General features: G+C 51.5%; 3 protein-coding genes across 8 annotated transcripts; all 3 read right to left on the bottom strand.

Moving 5' to 3' along the window:
• Positions 1-707: 707 nt before the first annotated feature.
• LOC125991420 (uncharacterized) lies at positions 708-4,109 on the bottom strand. Of its 4 annotated transcripts, XM_049759321.2 has the most exons (8): positions 4,064-4,109; positions 3,963-4,015; positions 3,272-3,529; positions 2,781-3,035; positions 2,206-2,448; positions 1,862-2,143; positions 1,667-1,781; positions 708-1,562 (listed from the first exon to the last, which is right to left on the bottom strand). In XM_049759321.2, exons 2-7 carry the CDS (start codon positions 4,006-4,008, stop codon positions 1,690-1,692), a joined length of 1,176 nt encoding a protein of 391 aa, XP_049615278.1. In that variant the 5' UTR covers positions 4,009-4,015; positions 4,064-4,109; the 3' UTR covers positions 708-1,562; positions 1,667-1,689. The 4 variants fall into 4 exon arrangements, with proteins under 4 accessions (XP_049615278.1, XP_049615299.1, XP_049615271.1 ...); XM_049759342.2 differs by having other exon boundaries at positions 708-1,471; positions 3,963-4,109; XM_049759314.2 differs by having other exon boundaries at positions 3,963-4,108.
• Positions 4,110-5,893: 1,784 nt separating this feature from the next.
• On the bottom strand, positions 5,894-9,704 carry slc16a13 (solute carrier family 16 member 13). 2 transcript variants are annotated; one of them, XM_049759295.2, is made up of 7 exons: positions 9,312-9,704; positions 8,792-8,881; positions 8,226-8,468; positions 8,012-8,155; positions 7,674-7,936; positions 6,918-7,452; positions 5,894-6,618 (listed from the first exon to the last, which is right to left on the bottom strand). In XM_049759295.2, the coding sequence occupies exons 3-7, from the start codon at positions 8,455-8,457 to the stop codon at positions 6,395-6,397; spliced, it is 1,398 nt and encodes a 465-aa protein (XP_049615252.1). In that variant the 5' UTR covers positions 8,458-8,468; positions 8,792-8,881; positions 9,312-9,704; the 3' UTR covers positions 5,894-6,394. The 2 variants fall into 2 exon arrangements, with proteins under 2 accessions (XP_049615252.1, XP_049615261.1); XM_049759304.2 differs by having other exon boundaries at positions 8,792-8,869.
• A 351-nt stretch (positions 9,705-10,055) lies between these two features.
• Positions 10,056-14,145, bottom strand: bcl6b (BCL6B transcription repressor). 2 transcript variants are annotated; one of them, XM_049759239.1, is made up of 12 exons: positions 13,988-14,145; positions 13,838-13,911; positions 13,373-13,565; positions 12,849-13,067; positions 12,450-12,572; positions 12,190-12,379; positions 11,852-12,021; positions 11,696-11,775; positions 11,452-11,550; positions 11,209-11,339; positions 10,972-11,109; positions 10,056-10,903 (listed from the first exon to the last, which is right to left on the bottom strand). In XM_049759239.1, exons 3-12 carry the CDS (start codon positions 13,558-13,560, stop codon positions 10,763-10,765), a joined length of 1,479 nt encoding a protein of 492 aa, XP_049615196.1. In that variant the 5' UTR covers positions 13,561-13,565; positions 13,838-13,911; positions 13,988-14,145; the 3' UTR covers positions 10,056-10,762. The 2 variants fall into 2 exon arrangements, with proteins under 2 accessions (XP_049615196.1, XP_049615206.1); XM_049759249.1 differs by having other exon boundaries at positions 12,190-12,367.
• Between the last annotated feature and the right edge of the window lie 1,763 nt (positions 14,146-15,908).

Genomic DNA, 15,908 nt, shown 5'->3' with positions numbered 1-15,908 from the left:
GCGTTGACAAGGGCGGCTCTAGCACAAGGCAGACGAGGCCCATTACCTAGGGCGACACTTGGGGGACTTTTAGTGATGTATTTATTTTTTCTGCCTAACTCGTAGAATTGGGTTTGAAGAACAAAGCCAGCGTCAGTGTGCTCCGCCGCCCTCTAGCGTACTGCGAGTGGATGAAACTACAGTACGATATGCGGAGCAGGCTGCAACCCCCCCCCCCCCCCACAAAAAAAGTCCCTTCCGTTCGATTGAAGAGCCCATGCAAGAAAGTTGATACAAAAATGCCACTTGTCGAAAAGAAAAAATAATTGGACTGAAAAGCGCATGCGTGAAAATTTGAAACAAAACTTCCGCCTGTCTTTGGGCAAGAAAGACCCAAAAAAGTCTCAATTTGATGGAAGAGAGCATGCAAGAAAGTTGGGTCGGAAAATGCCACCTGTCTGATTGCACAGCGCTTGCAAGAGAGTTTCTTCCACGGCGGCGGCGGCGGCGGCGGGCCATTCAATCTTCTCAGAAAGTTTCCTCCATTCATCGCTGTGGAGGCGGCGGCGGCGGGCCATTCAATCTTCTCAGAAAGTTTCCTCCATCAATCGCTGTGGAGGCGGCGGCGGGCCACTCCTTCTGTGCTCGTCTTCTCCATCTGTGGAAATGTCCCGCAATGCATCGCGCCGTTGACGGCGCCATTGACATCATCAAACAGCACCACCAAGTGGAATGAAGAAAGACTTTATTGTGGTTTCCAGTGGATACAGGACATGACACCAAGGCAAAGTCGCACCATCCAAATTCACGGCAATCCCTTCGCATACATGACACCAAGGCAAAGTTGCACCATCCAAGTTCACGGCAATCCCTTCGCGCAATTGCACCGCCATCCAATGCAACGCGATGCCTCGCGATGCTGCATTTGTTGAAAGCAAATGCCAAAGTTGCACCATCCAATTGACCCAATCGTCCGATTGAGCCAGTCACGTTGACCACCTTCCAGCGCGTCCCAACAAAACGTTTGACTGCCTGCCTGCCTCCCCAATGCTAAGGTTGAGTGACATCATCCATTGTAAACCACATCATAAATTGATCATAACTCGAGTAGTAAGCATGCTAATAAACGGCGTAAATTGAAGACCAACCAACAAACAATTGCAGCACGCAATTGAGTCACCCAATCGCGTTGCCAACCTCCCTCCCCAACGCTAACGGTGAGTGACATGGTCCATTGTAAATCATAATCGACGGAAGAAGTCGAAGAAAATTGAACGAGACCAAAAAAACACAAACAAAAACAAAGCTTTCCCGCTTCACTCTCGGCCCCTCCCCTGCTGCAAACAAGTCCAAGGCCAACCGCTCAGGCGCCGGTGCCCTCCCTCCAGATGTGCGAGCGAGGGTCTCGTGCCGCCGTCAACGCCGCCGCCGCCTTCCCGCTTCTCCCGAGCCGCTGCTTTCTGGGTTTCGTGCTTTTTTTCCGGTCTTCTTGCTGCTGATACACAAATTCTTTTTATTGCTGAATGAATGGAAAGAGAAAAATGGAAGGGCCCGCGCGCCGCTGGCCTCCAGGATCTTCTCGTCTGAGGAAAAGCAGACAGACAGCCGCCGGTTGGGTTGGGCAGGGCAAGGCAAGGCAAGGCAAGGCAGCGCGGCCACGGTGGACGGAAGGAAAACGGCGACTCACCCGGCCGGCCGGCCGGCCTCGGTCTACATCATCATCACCACGTAGAGCTCAATGAGGACGCTTATCACCAACAGAGCGACAGAGCAGGACGTGCCCTGGGTGGCTGCGCCTGGTGCTAGAGCAAAGATGGCAAACATTGGCGGCTGGGCGGGCGGGGCGGGGCGGGGCTCCACCCACTGACGTGCAAGTACTCACTCGTAGCGCCGCCCGCGCCGGTGGGGGTACCGGTGGGGTCCACGTTTCCACCGACGGGCAAGAACTGGGAGGACTTGGTATTGCCCTGGCAGTCGGTGACCTTGCAACTGAACTGGCCTTTGGCCCCGGAGGCCAAATTGAACTTGGACGGATCACTGTCCACTGTGCCGTCGCTTGCTGAGACAGGCATGTTTCCGAACGTCAGCCACTCCCAGCTTTTGACGGCACCGTCGGCGACACACGTGAGGACACGGGCGTTCTGTGTGATGCTGACCGTGGAAACTGTCAAAAACAGGGGAAGTCGCGCTTTGCAATTTTTCTGGGATGGTGCTTTCCTTACTCACCTGCGTAGGTGTAGGGGAAGGGGGCGCTAGTCACCGCAGCACCACCGTGGTAGCCCTGGACCTTGCAGACGTAGCGAGCAGAGGCAGCCTGCTTGTCGACGGTCAACGTTTTCCCTTTAGGAGTCAGCTTAGTTCCGTCCTTGGTCCATTCGATGGTTTTGGCATCACCGGTGACCTCGCACTCTAAGGTCGCATCGCAGCCCACTCCCACTCCCTTCTTGACGCTGGCCATGGAGACGGGAGCTGTTGGGAAGAGGAAACAAACGAGAGTCAATTTCAAGGGCGGGCATTTGCACTTTCTCACTTACAACAAACGCAGTCGTCGGGGAGGGCGGCCCTTCCAAAAAATGGCGGGCTGAACAGAGGCTGAAGGTGTGAAAACGTGCATTGATCAAGTCCATGACAACACTTAGTTTGAACGGAGAACAAAATGGCGGCGGCGGCTCTTTGTCTTCGACGCGCGCCGCCCGCCGCAATAATCCCGTCGTCGTAGTCACTCAATCGTTTGAGCGGCTACCTCCGTCGACACTTTGCGGCGAGCGAAAGGAGCGCGAGGGCCGCGGCGCCAAACTTACTTTTGTCGCTGACGGTGACTGGAAATTCAACTGAGGATGGTGACAACGTGGCCTTGTACTTCCCGCTTTGAGTTTTTTTCACGTTGAAGAGGCCCAACTCTTTCTTCTCGGCGGTGAACTTGGGCGCGTCATCATTGCCAGGGTCCCCGATCGGCTCGTCCGCCAACGTCCACGAGACACCATTACCCAGGTCGGAGTTCAAATGTATGGAGCTACCGGTCCCGACCTGGCATTCCTCGTTTTTGGTGCACGTGACTGAGAAAGCCCAAAACAGTTGTATGAGTTATTCACCCCAGTATCCGAGCGCAGGCGGTCAAATCACAAAGTACACGCACGCAGATGGACTCGTCAAGTGACTGGCTCGCTTTTCAATTTGCTGCCAAAATCAACAATCAGCCAATCTTGCTGAATTGGAGCGAGCGAGCGAGCGCGCGCGCGCTGCTGTTTTCCCACCAAAAGCAGCCACCCCGGACGACAGTCGCGCGACTTACCGGCATCCACAATGATGGTGAACTTGTCCGTCGGTGAACTGTCTTTGGTGGCCAAGTACACGCCAGTGTGCTTTGCTGCCAGGGTGCCCGTCAACTCCTTTGTGGATGTGTCTATGCTCAGAGCACTGTCGACGGCGACGTTGGCTGTTCCGAAGTGCCACGCGTAGCCAGTATCGGGAGCTTCTATTTTGAGGCTGCTGCCAGCTGCGCAGAACACCACCTGATCCTTCACGCCGTCGCAGTTGTTACTTGTCAGATCTGGAAAAGCAGAGGTGGCCAGCGCATGCTCTTACTCGCACTGTGGACACCCAGCAGGCACAAAGCTACTTCAAGGCGCAAGATAGATTTGAGCATGGAGCTTTGTTGTGCAGAGCCATTTTGCGCTCCGAATGCCTTTCGTTGTCACGCTACATACGTACGACTTGGTACGAGGAGATGAGAGCTGGCCAAAAGTATCAAAACAATATGACAGATGAAAAATCAATCCATCCATCGACGACGACGTCCTTTAAATGCAATTGGCAAAAGGAAGGCGCAAAACATTGCAGGCGTCGCAACAACGTGGGCCTTTTTCAAAGCAACTTGTGATGACAATCAATTGAACGGCTTCGAGATGTGAAAATGGCGGCTTGACGCTTCGCCAATTGTCACCAACTTGGATCGGACTGCAAAGTGTAAAAAGTTCTCCTACCTGCCGTGTGGACGAACAAGAGCAGGGTGATTGTCACGAGCTTCATGCTGGCGCGCTGGCGGGCGGGCTGGCTAGTTGGATGGCTGGCGGGCTGGCTGGCGGGCGGGCTGGCTAGTTGGATGGCTGGCTGGCTGGCTGGCTGGCTGGCTGGCTGGCTGGCTGGCTGGCTGGCGGGCTGGCGGGCGGGCTGGCGGGCTGGCTGGCGCGCTGGCTGGCTGCTCCGACTCGACAAGCGAATCGAATGAGTGTCGGACGCGAGGGCTTCCTGCTACCCGCAAGGTGCGTGACGTCACGGCGCTTTGACACGCACAGCCCACGCTCGCTTCGTTTGATCTCAAAGCGCCTGCCGCCAAGTTGTTGCAAAGCGACCGACCAACTTTGTTACGAGCGTCATCAGTGAAATAGTTCAAGAGTTCAAGACAAACAGGCCAACGAGGCAGGCAGGCAGGCAGGCAGGCAGGCAGGCAGGCAGGCAGGCAGGCAGGCCAATGTGCAAAAGGCATGATCGCGGTAAAGTACCCGTCGCGTCTTCCCATCGATCTGGAAAAACAACAACAACAACAACACGGCAAGATGATGGCAATCAAGTGCCCATCCCAACTTGCCATCTATCTGGAAAAACAAAAAAAGTCATGCTCGCGCTGACTGTTATCCTTCGTCCAGCGGTTGCGTAAGAGCATCACAACGCGATCAGCACGCCTTCTTTCAAACGCATTCAAAAGAAACAAAGATGTGGATTGCTTTGATTTTGGCACACCATCCTTTCGCGGTTATTGGCGAGGGAATGATGTCATTGGAATCAAGCAACTTTGAAGCCATTTGCAATGGAAACGTCTGGAATGGCAATCGTAAGGACGGAACGTGCTTTTCTCTCCGGCTTGAGCAACAACGTCGTCGGAAGTCAAAGCCTTCAAACGGCTCGAGTGTCACTTTGCGATCGGGCCAGCGCTGCCTCCTCCTCCGCCGCCGCCGCCACTTTGCATCAGAGGACAAAGGCAAAGCTGAACCGCTCCACCCCCCCTTCCAACCACCTTCTGCAGACCAATGTTGCATCATCTTCTTTTTTGCTGTTGGCGGATGGATGGATGGATGGATGGATGGATGGATGGATGGATGGATGGATGGATGGATGGATGGATGGATGGATGGATGGATGGATGGATGCCAAGTCAAGTTTATTTGTATAGCCCTAAATCATAAACAGTCTCAAAGGGCTTCACATAGACAAAAATTGACAATTATTCTCAAAGCATCCCCTGATCTTAAGCTCCCAAAAGGGCAAGGAAAAACTCCAAAAACCCCTACCAGGGGAAAATGAGAAACCTTGAGAAGGGTCCACAGATGGATTTTATTTTCTCCGTCTTTTCCTCCAGTCTCAACAGTGCTTGAAATGGAGATGGATGGTGACAATGTAGTAACGAGCCCAACTAAGCCAACAAACTGTTTGCTCGCTTGCTCGCTCGCTCGCTCACATAAGCACAGACACATTTCGGGAGGAGCCGGCCGTTGCTTTGCATCTTTTGAAGAGCAGCAGTTGACCCCGCTTTGGCTTATTCTTACTGCCTGCGGTCTGTCAGCTCGAGTCTCAGCCACCAGAGGGCGCGATTTGTCATCATTCAACTCGACGTCTTTCCCTCATCTTTCCGCGTCGAGATACGTCGCACGGCACAAAAGAGACCGCCGACTTTGCATTCACTTTCTATCTCTTCGCTTGATTTCTCTTTTCTTCTTCACAGTTTAAAGTTTAACCTGAAACTATTGAAATCCGTTCAGAAAAAAAAACACAAAGATGTGATGAGCATTTCTCTTGATCAGGAACGCTAATCGCACATCACTTCAAAGTCCCACACAAGTCCTTCCCAAATCGTGTCTGCAAAGGTCAGGAAGCCAAAGCAAAGGGTTGTGCGCGGGTGAATGATCCAACCAAGTCATCAAGTAACCAGCATGCATTTATTCGTTTCCTCGTCGTACTCGTGAGTGTGAGGGACGTGGCTAAAGCTCATTGTTAGGATTATCGTTGTGACTACTTTTTGGGGCACCGGTGGGTGCGTCAATTGAACACCAGCGGAGTTGTCAGTAGGCTGCTACCATCGTCAACAGATCCACGGTTTGCATCGACTTGGAAAAACACGTCATTTCAGGGACAATGCACAAATGTCACACACACATTTGCCCTCCGCGTGTTCACTCCTGGCAAAACGTTTGGTCTGAAACCACAGGATGAACTTCAAAGGCAACAAGAGAAGCTTCACTTTGACCTTCTCTAACACGGCCGTATTCTTTTTTCGAGGAGTCTATGTATGTGTGTGTGTATATACACACACGCACATACATACATATCCATATATACATACACGCGCACATTCTATACAAATACATATGCATACACACACACACGTGCGCGCGCACACACACGTATACACAGAGGCCCCTCAGTGATTGGCGTCACCGGGCGACTCATTCATCGGCTCAGTCTCCGAGCCGGGACTTTGCGCCTCGGCGTTTGGCACCATTGGCGGCATAACCGGCGGCAGCGGCGGATCCGTGCGGGAGAAGTAGTGGGGCAACGTGGCCATGGTCAGAGTGCTGAGGAGGAAGAAGGCACCCGACACCACAAAGGAGGCCATGTAGTTGCCCGTGACGTCTCGGAGCAGCCCTGGAAAGGCCAGACAAGCCACGCGTGAGTAACGCAAAAGCGCTCTGGGCAAATAACTTTGGGTCAATGTTTGACAACCACAGAGGTTTTTTGGTTTGTTTGTTTGTAGGTCATGACATGTCAAACTGACATGGGGAAGCCATACATTGTAGAATAATTGGATCCACTGCTGACTTTGTAATTTACTCACTTGGCTCTCTCAGTTACGCATTTAGCTGAAATGCTACATTCAGTTCGTCAACTGGCAAATAAAAGTGGAGCAAGAAATAGTTGGCTCTATGCAGGGTGCTTGCTCCTACCTGACAGAGGTGATCCCAGCAGTCCCGCACAACTCTCGATAAGCTGCAACAGCCCGAGCGCCCCCATCACGCGCTCGGCGCTGACCACCGTCGGCACCACCGTGAAGGCCAGCGAGGTCAGCGCCCCCGAGGAGAAGCCGTAGAGGAGGCTGACGGCCACCAGGGCGGCGTAGGAGCCCCGCATGGAGCTGACGGGCAACAGCATGATGGACAACCCGGCCAGCGTGGTCCAAGCGCTCAGGAGGTGGATGAGGCGAAAGTGGCCCCGGTCCGAGAACCAGCCCGAGGCCACGCGGCCCAAGATGTCGGTCACGCCGGCGGCGGACATGACGAAGGCGGCCTGGTACTCGGAGAAGCCGGCGTGTCGGCTGTGGGCCACCAGGTGGACGTAAGGCACAAAGTAGCCCACGTTGAGGAGGCTGATGGCTAAAGTGTAAGTGACGTAAGGCCTCTCGCACAGCAGCGACAGCTCCAAGTAGGAGGCCACTTGCCGCAAGGCGGCGGCACCGCATGACTGCCTGCTCTCCGTAGCCGCCTGGAAGACAGGAAAGTCCGGACTTGTAAAACATTTATTCAACCTTGACTTAGACAGCCGAGGCAAATTTGTTCTAATTTGCAAAGTCAAAGCAAATATGCCAACTTTAGCATGCTTCAACGCACTAATTGCGTCTCAATGGAGTTCCTTGGTTACCAAGGTGCCACAAGATGGCGCCAAAGCAAGACAATAGCGGGTAACTGCTGTGTATTTGACCCCACCTTGACCTTTGCCGGTCCCTTCGGCCGCCGCCGTGGCCGAATGCACGCCCCGCACGGCACGATGTTGAAGCTGAGCCCGCCCAGGATGAGCAAGGCCCCGCGCCAGGCGTACATCTCCACCAGGTACTGAAAGAGCGGGTTGAAGGTGAACGACGCCAGGCCGATGCTGGAGAAGGCCAGCCCCAGGGCAAAGCTGCGCCGCTGGCGGAAGCTCGCCATGACCGTGGCCACCATGGGTGTGAAAACCAGGCCCCAGCCCAAACCTGCCCAAACAGACAGTGTTAGTGTGTGGCCAGTAATCCAGACTTGTATCCTCATGGCCCCGTCCGATGACGTACCAGTCAGGAGGCCCATGGTGAGGTAGAGGTGAAGCAAACAGGTGGCCCGCGAGGCCAGAATCAAGCCCAGCCCAGCCAGGCAGCCTCCCGCCATCACCACCGGCCGCGCGTCGTAGGCGTTGGACAAGGCCGCGCCCAGGGGGCCTGCCGCGCAACAACACGCTGCCTAACTGCCGAACTTCCTCTGGCAGGAGGAAGGGTTAGGGTTACTCACTGAAGAACTGCTGCGCCGCCAGGCCGGTGGAGGCGATCCACGAGATGGCTTGAGCGCTCTCCTCAAAGTACTGCACAAACTCCACAAAAAAGATGCCCAAGCCGCGCATGAGCCCGAACACCAGGCTGGTGCTGACGAAAAGGGCCCCCACCAGCACCCAGCTCCAGCCCCCGTCGGGCTCCTCAGCTTCGCCGCTGCGCCGACTCTCCGCTCCAGGTCGGACGCCGGCCATCGCTGAGGGGTCTGGAGACAAAGTATGTCGGCAAATGGTAACAGGTAAAGCGTAATCATTAACTTGCTTTGGCTGGGGCTCCTTAAAACATTGATGGGTTAATCATGAACAACTTGTAAATGTCTTCACTGAGGAAGACAACTAGATTGTTTGACAAGGGGAAAGAAATCACCACCACCAAAGACAACAACAACAACAACAACAACAACAACAAAACGCAACCATCAAGTTTCACTTTGGAACATTATAGCATTCAAGCTACATTGTGATTGAAGGATTGGAAATTTCACAAAGTCACACTTTTAGATGTGCTGTGAAAAAGGAGATGACCCACCTGCTGAAGGAGGCGTGCACTGCAAAACATGTGGGAGGCACCTGGCTCTTCTTGAAGTGGGCTTCAATGGAGCTGAAGCTGAAGAACACACTTTTTTTTTTTTTTTGGGTTCAATTAGGATTTGCAAGCTTTTTAAATTTAGGAATATAAACAACAAAAAGATTCACGTGTATACATCAAGTTTAAAAAATAAATTCATTAAAAAACAACCAAACCTGAATTGACCAAGTCTTGCGCTTTACGCCAACGGAGCACGTCAAAGCATAACCAAAGCACGCGTCTACGTACATTACGTGTAGTAAGTAACGCATGCGCATTAGCGACCAACTAAATTCCCCGAAAGACGAAATAAAAATAACGGCACAAACAAGACTAACACACAATTTACTCAGCCAACAACACCCCTTGATTTAAAAGATTTATTCTTGTGCCGTAGCAGTAGCCGTAAAATGTACACACATGTTACGCTCGCGAAGAACCTGTTAAATAACGCTAACCTGCCAGTAACACTAAGACTTACCTCTTGTACTTCGAACCTTCTCTGTATTATCATTCTGGTCATGTTCTCATCGACTTGCTCCGAAGTCGATGAAGTCAAAGCACAGAACCGAGCCGGCGGCTCGTGTTCCTCTGGACGCGTGTGTGGGTGTGTGTTGCGAAGGGCTGCCTTTTAAATGGAACTCGAAAGCACCGACCGGCTTTTTTTTTTTTTTTTTGCGGTCAGGTAACAAATCAACTGTGAACACAATTTTAAAAATAATGCAATAAATGACTTTTGCTACGGCGTTTAATGACTTCTCGGGGTAATAAAGGACGGGGCAGCTTGCATTTTAACAAGAAAGGTAAAAGTTGATTTGCTGAAGTTGTTGTCAGCTGGGACAGACATACGCCCGGGTTTGCTTATCGTCATAATTCTTGTTGCGTCAGGTGACAGAGGGTGAGAGAGTTCAGCCCCCGCCTCGCCCCGCCCCTCAGGAAACACCAGCTATGGCAACAGTGAGGGTCAAGCAGGAAACAAGTGGCAGCAATTTTTTTTTCATCCTTTCCATATGGCAGCAGATATGAATGATGTGACAGTCATGTGGAACTTTGAGAGATCGAGAGACTGAGGCCAATTTACTTGATTATGCCCCCCGCCCCTTAATAGTATCTGGAATTTTGTTTTGTTTTCTGTCCTCTTGATTTAAAATACCACAATGACATTCCGTGAAAATGAACTACAAGTGTGTATTGCGTCAATTCGAAGAAATAAAGAGACATGATATCGAGGCTGCAGTTTAATTGAAATAACACAAAAGCATCTTTGACCTGCAAATGAATCAGCCAATAATTCCCGACTCTCTTGGAGACTATTTGTACGGTTACATATCCGCAAAAGTCCTTTGCCCGCTTGGACTTTCTCAAGTGGGTATAGATGCATAAATTATTTCAGAGAGCACGCAAGGCGCCAGGCCTCTCACGTGCGAAGTTCAATGCAAAACTTAGAAGCAAGAAACGACACAATTGTCATTCAAAGTGCGTTTTAAATGAATGAGCTCAAACGTCAACACGTACTGTTCAAACTTCCTGAAGTGAACCCTCAGCATTTTGTGCCAGAACATACTTTGTCCTTCATTGTTGACGCTTAAAAAATTGCATTCAAATATTGCAAAACAATTTTTATGCTTGATTGTCAATATCTTTGTTTGAAGTTGTCGAATGGCAAGGGTTCACTGTACATACTCAAACTTTACAAAACCTCTCTTTGGCACGACTTCCTCCCAAACTCTTCACAAACTTACAAACACACTTTCTGTTACACTCTAATCCAACTTTTTTACCGCTCTACTCTCAAATGCAAGCTCGGCGAGTGTGAGGATTTTTTTGTTTGTTTGTTTACAGACAGCTAAACCACCTCTCGCAACCAATAACGGGCAGTGACAAATATACCATTCAGAAAAAGTTAGTGTCGTTCAGCCTTTTTTTTTTTTTTTAGCAGGCCTGCAGAACGGGCGGGTACGGCTCAGTCAGGACCTTGTAGTGGATCTTGGTGTTGGTAACGGCGCCGTGCTTCTGGCGCAGATGAAGGCGCAGCTGGCTTTTGTGGCGGAAGCGGAGCTCACACTTTTCACACTGGCCAAAAAAAATGAACATTTGACCTCGCCTTGAATCATTGCACCTGTTTTTGGTTCGCCACTCACCGAGTAAGGCTTTTCTCCGGTGTGGATGCGCAGGTGACTCTTGAGGGTCTGCAGGTGTCGGAAGCGGGTGCCGCACGTGTGACACGGGTACGGCTTCTCACCCGTGTGGATCAGGACGTGCGCCCGCAGGTGAGCCACCTAAACATAACAACAACCTCTCAGCTTCGCTAGCTTAACGCTAAACCGAAGTAGCGGCAATGTGGCGGCGCGGATTGAACACAAAGAGTAACGCCTCACCTGAACGAATCGCGCGCCGCAGGTGTCGCAGCGGTACGGCTTCTCGCCCGAGTGGATGCGAGCGTGCGTCTTGAGGTTGGCCGGCCGGTTGAAGCGGGCCCCGCACACGTTGCAGTGGTACGGCTTGTCGCCTGCGGGGTTTCAGTTCAAACGAGTTTTCAACCCACATCACGGTGGACTCACGGTTCTGGTTTTGGAGCAAATTTCAACCACATCGGTCGTCAGGTGACATCCGAGCCTCACCCGAGAGGATGCTTTTGCCTCCTTTAGCGTTGCCCGGGTAAGCGTAAGGCGCATAGTAGCACTCTCGCTTGACGGCTTGATGTTGCTGATGAGTGGTAGCTGTGGAGTGGGAGAGAGAAAAAAAACAAGGTGGTGTGAATGTATTTCAGGAAGGCAGGAGGGCAGGAAGGAAGGAAGGAAGGAAGGAAGGAAGGAAGGAAGGAAGGAAGGAAGGAAGGAAGGAAGGAAGGAAGGAAGACGTTACCTGTCCCTTCGTCCACGGAGGCGGGTGGCCCGAGGGGAGGGGCTCGGCCAGAACCCTCGTAGCAGGAGGCCCGCCCCTGTCTGGTGAGCAGCGATTGTGAGCAGATGAAGGTGGTGTGTGTCGCAACACGTGGCGCCACGGCGGCCTCGTCCTCACCTATCAATCTGACCAGGCACTTCTCCAGGCCACGCCTGTGTCACGGCCGTGGCGTCGCCGCCACGCGGCTCCTCCTTCACTGAGCTCCCGGCACAGAGAGGGTTGAGGACAATGTACTTGTATTTTTTCCAGTTGCAGGACTTTGGGTACGCGGTGGTTTTGCTGCCACACTGGGGGGAAAACACACACACACACACAGACACACACACACAAACAGCCAACGTTTGTTCAAATCTCGCGTGAGCGCAGCCGGAATGGATTTGACAGAACAGAGCACTCAAACGACGCGCTTGGGTTTTCCCATTTGATACGTTTGGCCGCTTTCCCACTCAACTGACCTCAAGATTTTCCTTGCAGGTTTTGGACTCGGCGGGGGAGCTCGGCTGGCAGCTGGAGCGAGCGGGGCTGTCGGGAGACGGCGGAGGCGACACGAGCTCCTTCTTTAGCTCCTCTGAAGCGGGCCCGCGTGGCGGGAAGGCCCCCGGTGTGAGCGGGCCCTCGGCCTCACCCGGGGCCCTGGAAAAAGTACTGCTTGAAGGTCAGATCCATCAGCCCCCCCCCCCCCTAAATAGTTCCCAAATGACCTACCAGTTCTTACCTGACTTTCTGAGCTGCCTGCGGTCCAAGATGAGGCAGGTCTCCACTTTTAGGGGCCACAGAGGCTACCGACACCCGGGGGTCCAGCTCCAATCGGGCGTGTCTCGTGCTCATCTTTTCCCCGCTAAACAAAATCGAAGCATTTGAGGTTCAAAATGCACAGACGAACATTTTCTCATCAGTCGATGAGCTTTAAAAATGTCGTGGCGTTGTTGCTATATAATGCGATAAATAAATAAATAAATAAATAAATAAATAAATAAATAGATTTTAAAAAAAAAAATATATATATATATATATATATAGAGAGAGAGAGAGAGAGAGAGAGAGAGAGAGAGAGAGAAATATACAAGTGAAATTATTTATTTTATAGCATTTAATTTTCTTTTGAGGTTCTGACCAGTGCAGCCGCATAAAGTCCCGGCAGGTGTCGGCCACGTGGTCCATCTGCAGGTAGGCCGCCGCGGCAAGCACGCCGGGGGCGGTGGCAGGGGTCAGCGGGAGGCGGGACGTGTACATGAAGTCCAGCAGCAGGGCCACGCTGGTGGGCTCCAAGTGGCCCGGGAGGGACACGCTCATGTGCTGCACCGGCCGCGTGTAGAGCGAATAGAAGAACCCGCTGAGGAGGGGAGCGGGAAAAAAAAAGTCAATTCTCTGGTGGAACTGAGCTGCAGAGCATCAACCAAAAGCCTCTGAAACACCCACACGAGATGATGCCAACATAGAATTGAAAACGCCATTGGCATGCTAATGGTTAGCATTGACAGACAAATAATGTAACAGTGTTCACAGGTATATAATCCTTACCCTCAATAAAAAAAACAAAAACATTCTAACATCTTAATCAATTGTAGTTTTGCGGAACCTTTGCTTATTGGCAACATTTTTCCCAAAAATGTCAACACTAGTTTTGCGTTCACCCACCTGCAGGCCACCAGCACGGCCGAGTGAGCCCGCAGGCGCGCGTGGCCCACCGCCAGGGTGGCGTCGGTCAAGATGCCGCGGTGCCGCAGCTCGTTCAGGTTGAGCAGCACGTCGCCGCAGTGGCGAGTGAACTCCTTCACGTAGCCGGCGGACGCCCCGTTCCCTTCCGTTGCCGACGCCATCGCCATCCTCTCTGCAAAAAAAGAAGAAAAAAAATACAATGGTACAAGGCATCGAAACAACCGCTGAAAGGAATTTGCGGTACAATTCAACTACTATTTAGCTATCACGTGCTCTCCAATCATAGCGTATGTTTTTGTTTGTAAAAGTTCCCATATTTAGGTACGTTCAATCTGTGCATAAAGATGGAGAGGAATTTTACATTTCCCTTTGATAAACACTGATTGGTATTGTCGGATTTTAAATTTTTTTTTTTTATTTTCCTCTCCAAAATAAAGTACTTACAGATATGTGCGAGAATAAATAAACACAAGTGTGCCAGACACATGTGTTAGGCGAGACCAGCTCCCTACTCGTACCTGGAAAGAAAAACTCAAATGTAATCTCAATTTTCATATTGGCCTTTTTTTTTTCTTTTGCCTGTCCTCGACTCACCCCGACCAGCAGGGACGAGAACCGAAGTGCCCCCCGCGCAGACCTCAAGCCCTTCGACTCAGGCTCCTCCGCACAAAAGAGAAAGTGGGACCGAGCTCACCACTTGCTTCCACTGGCGACAAGAGTTCGTGTGGGGGGGCGGCGGGGAGGACCGCTCTTTATAATGTCGCCCACCCGCCTTCTGCCACTTCCTTCTTCCTCAATGGCCCACGCGCAGGAAAAGGCCTCCTGGCCCAGTATTTTTAGTGGGCTAGTAGTTTGTCGAAACCCCCGTCGCGCTGAGCACAGGAAAAGGCTCGCGGTGTCCCGTTTGGGGAAGGAAAAAAAAAAAAAAAAAAGAAAAAAATCGAGGAGGATTCGCCGTGCCCGATCGTCTGGAGACAAGCCAGAAAATATCACCGACCATCACGACGCCGGAAGGGAGGAAGAAAAATATTTATATTGATGCCCAAATGATCTACCAATTATGATTCGTTACAAAAACAAGAGATTTCATGTTTACCCTTATAATGCAAATATTCTATCTTTTTTTTGGGGCGCCGTTTTCAGAACAACCGCGCGAGTGTGTCCAACAGTTTAAGAGCAACGTTTTTCAAAGTACGATTTCAAGGAATTTGACCAAATATTGTCAAATGTTTTTTTCTGCACATAAGCAATTAGGGTAAAAAACAACATCAAAATTTCGGGGCCAAAGAAGAAAAGGAGCGTCAGCATCGTTAATGCTGCATGCACATCATGAGCAAAACAGACTCATTTTGAAGAGTGTTTAGTGAGGTGCAAGTGTTGTGAGGACAAAGAGGAAGGAAGCGAGACAACACTGTCGTCGCTTGGAGATGGGGGACACCTTCCCCTTGATGGTGGAAAACAAACTTGGAGCGAAATGAAGCCAACAGATGTGAAGGAAACCCCCCCCCCCCCCGCCGTCCTGCTCCCCCCATCACAACACACACACACTTTTGAATGCATCCTGCAAAGCTGCTGAGAGACATGGATGAAAACGCCTGCGCAGGACATCCGTCAACAATAAAGGAGGCAGGAGACCAGGGAAGAAAAAAGGCGATGAGGGGGCCTTCATATAAAAAAACAAAACAAAATGGCGGCACGTTACCTCACGCTGGCAGAGTTCAAAGATACGCGGCGCATGAGAAAGAAAGTGCCTCCTCATCGCAAAAATTCAGTTTCACTCTCAAAAACCATTGAAGGTCATTGATTTGAAATGCCGACTGTTGTGGAACCACAGATAGCTTGAGAGATTCTCATTTTTGCTCGAGGCCTCGCCCCCCCGGGCTATTTTTCAGACCTTTATTTCTTATTTGTCATGTCAGCCCTGATGGGGAGGAAAACAGGGATCAAGAAAACAGAGGTGGTCTGGGCCGCTTCCGGGCATTGTGAGAACAACGGATGAGTCCAAGGGGGGTCTTTGAGGAAAAGTGAGACCATTACTAAACGGCTTCTCCAATGGGCGGAAGCCATCCAGTCTGTCCCGTTGGCAAAGCTGTGTGTGTGTGTGTGGAGGGGGGGGGGACTTCCTCGCCTTCACATATGGGTCACTGTTCTCTAGCCTCAACGTTGACCCGAATCCCCCAAGCCGATGCCAACGTGTTGACAAAAACAAAGACTTCCTATGATTTGCCGTCGGCGTGGACATATAAGGGCAAGCGGCTACCGGATGGGGGAGGAAATGGGGGGGGGGGGGGGGGGGGGGGTAGGGAAACGTCTTTCTTTGTCTCGCTTTCTGCCGAGGCCCTGCCAATACGCCAACGAGGCACCAACTTTGATCGCGTGGGACTACAAATCAAAAGCAAATAGTGGGAGAGTTAAATCAGAGATTGTTTCAGAATATCGCAAGAGCAGGTTTTACATTTTCCAGATGACAGTTGTAATATGAGATTAATAAATGGGACATCCTTGAGAGGGAGAA

Source organism: Syngnathus scovelli, chromosome 1, assembly GCF_024217435.2.
Source record: "Syngnathus scovelli strain Florida chromosome 1, RoL_Ssco_1.2, whole genome shotgun sequence".
Taxonomy (NCBI): Eukaryota; Metazoa; Chordata; class Actinopteri; order Syngnathiformes; family Syngnathidae; genus Syngnathus; species Syngnathus scovelli.
This window is presented reverse-complemented; position numbering and strand designations above follow the sequence as displayed.

Bases quoted from the DNA above. Each gene is read 5' to 3' on its own strand.
- bcl6b (XM_049759239.1), bottom strand. From the start codon at position 13,560: ATGGCGATGGCGTCGGCAACGGAAGGGAACGGGGCGTCCGCCGGCTAC. The intron at 12,022-12,189 runs GTCAGTTGAGTG...TTTTCCCCCCAG, and splicing joins CCTGCAAGGAAAATCTTGAG to TGTGGCAGCAAAACCACCGC. The intron at 11,551-11,695 runs GTAACGTCTTCC...CCCACTCCACAG, and splicing joins CTCCGTGGACGAAGGGACAG to CTACCACTCATCAGCAACAT.
- LOC125991420 (XM_049759342.2), bottom strand. From the start codon at position 4,008: ATGAAGCTCGTGACAATCACCCTGCTCTTGTTCGTCCACACGGCAG. The intron at 2,449-2,780 runs GTAAGTTTGGCG...TCTTCCCAACAG, and splicing joins AGTCACCGTCAGCGACAAAA to CTCCCGTCTCCATGGCCAGC. The intron at 1,782-1,861 runs GTGAGTACTTGC...TCTTTGCTCTAG, and splicing joins CGGCGCGGGCGGCGCTACGA to CACCAGGCGCAGCCACCCAG.
- slc16a13 (XM_049759295.2), bottom strand. From the start codon at position 8,457: ATGGCCGGCGTCCGACCTGGAGCGGAGAGTCGGCGCAGCGGCGAAGCT. The intron at 7,937-8,011 runs GTACGTCATCGG...CTGTTTGGGCAG, and splicing joins CACCATGGGCCTCCTGACTG to GTTTGGGCTGGGGCCTGGTT. The intron at 7,453-7,673 runs GTGGGGTCAAAT...CCTGTCTTCCAG, and splicing joins AGGGACCGGCAAAGGTCAAG to GCGGCTACGGAGAGCAGGCA.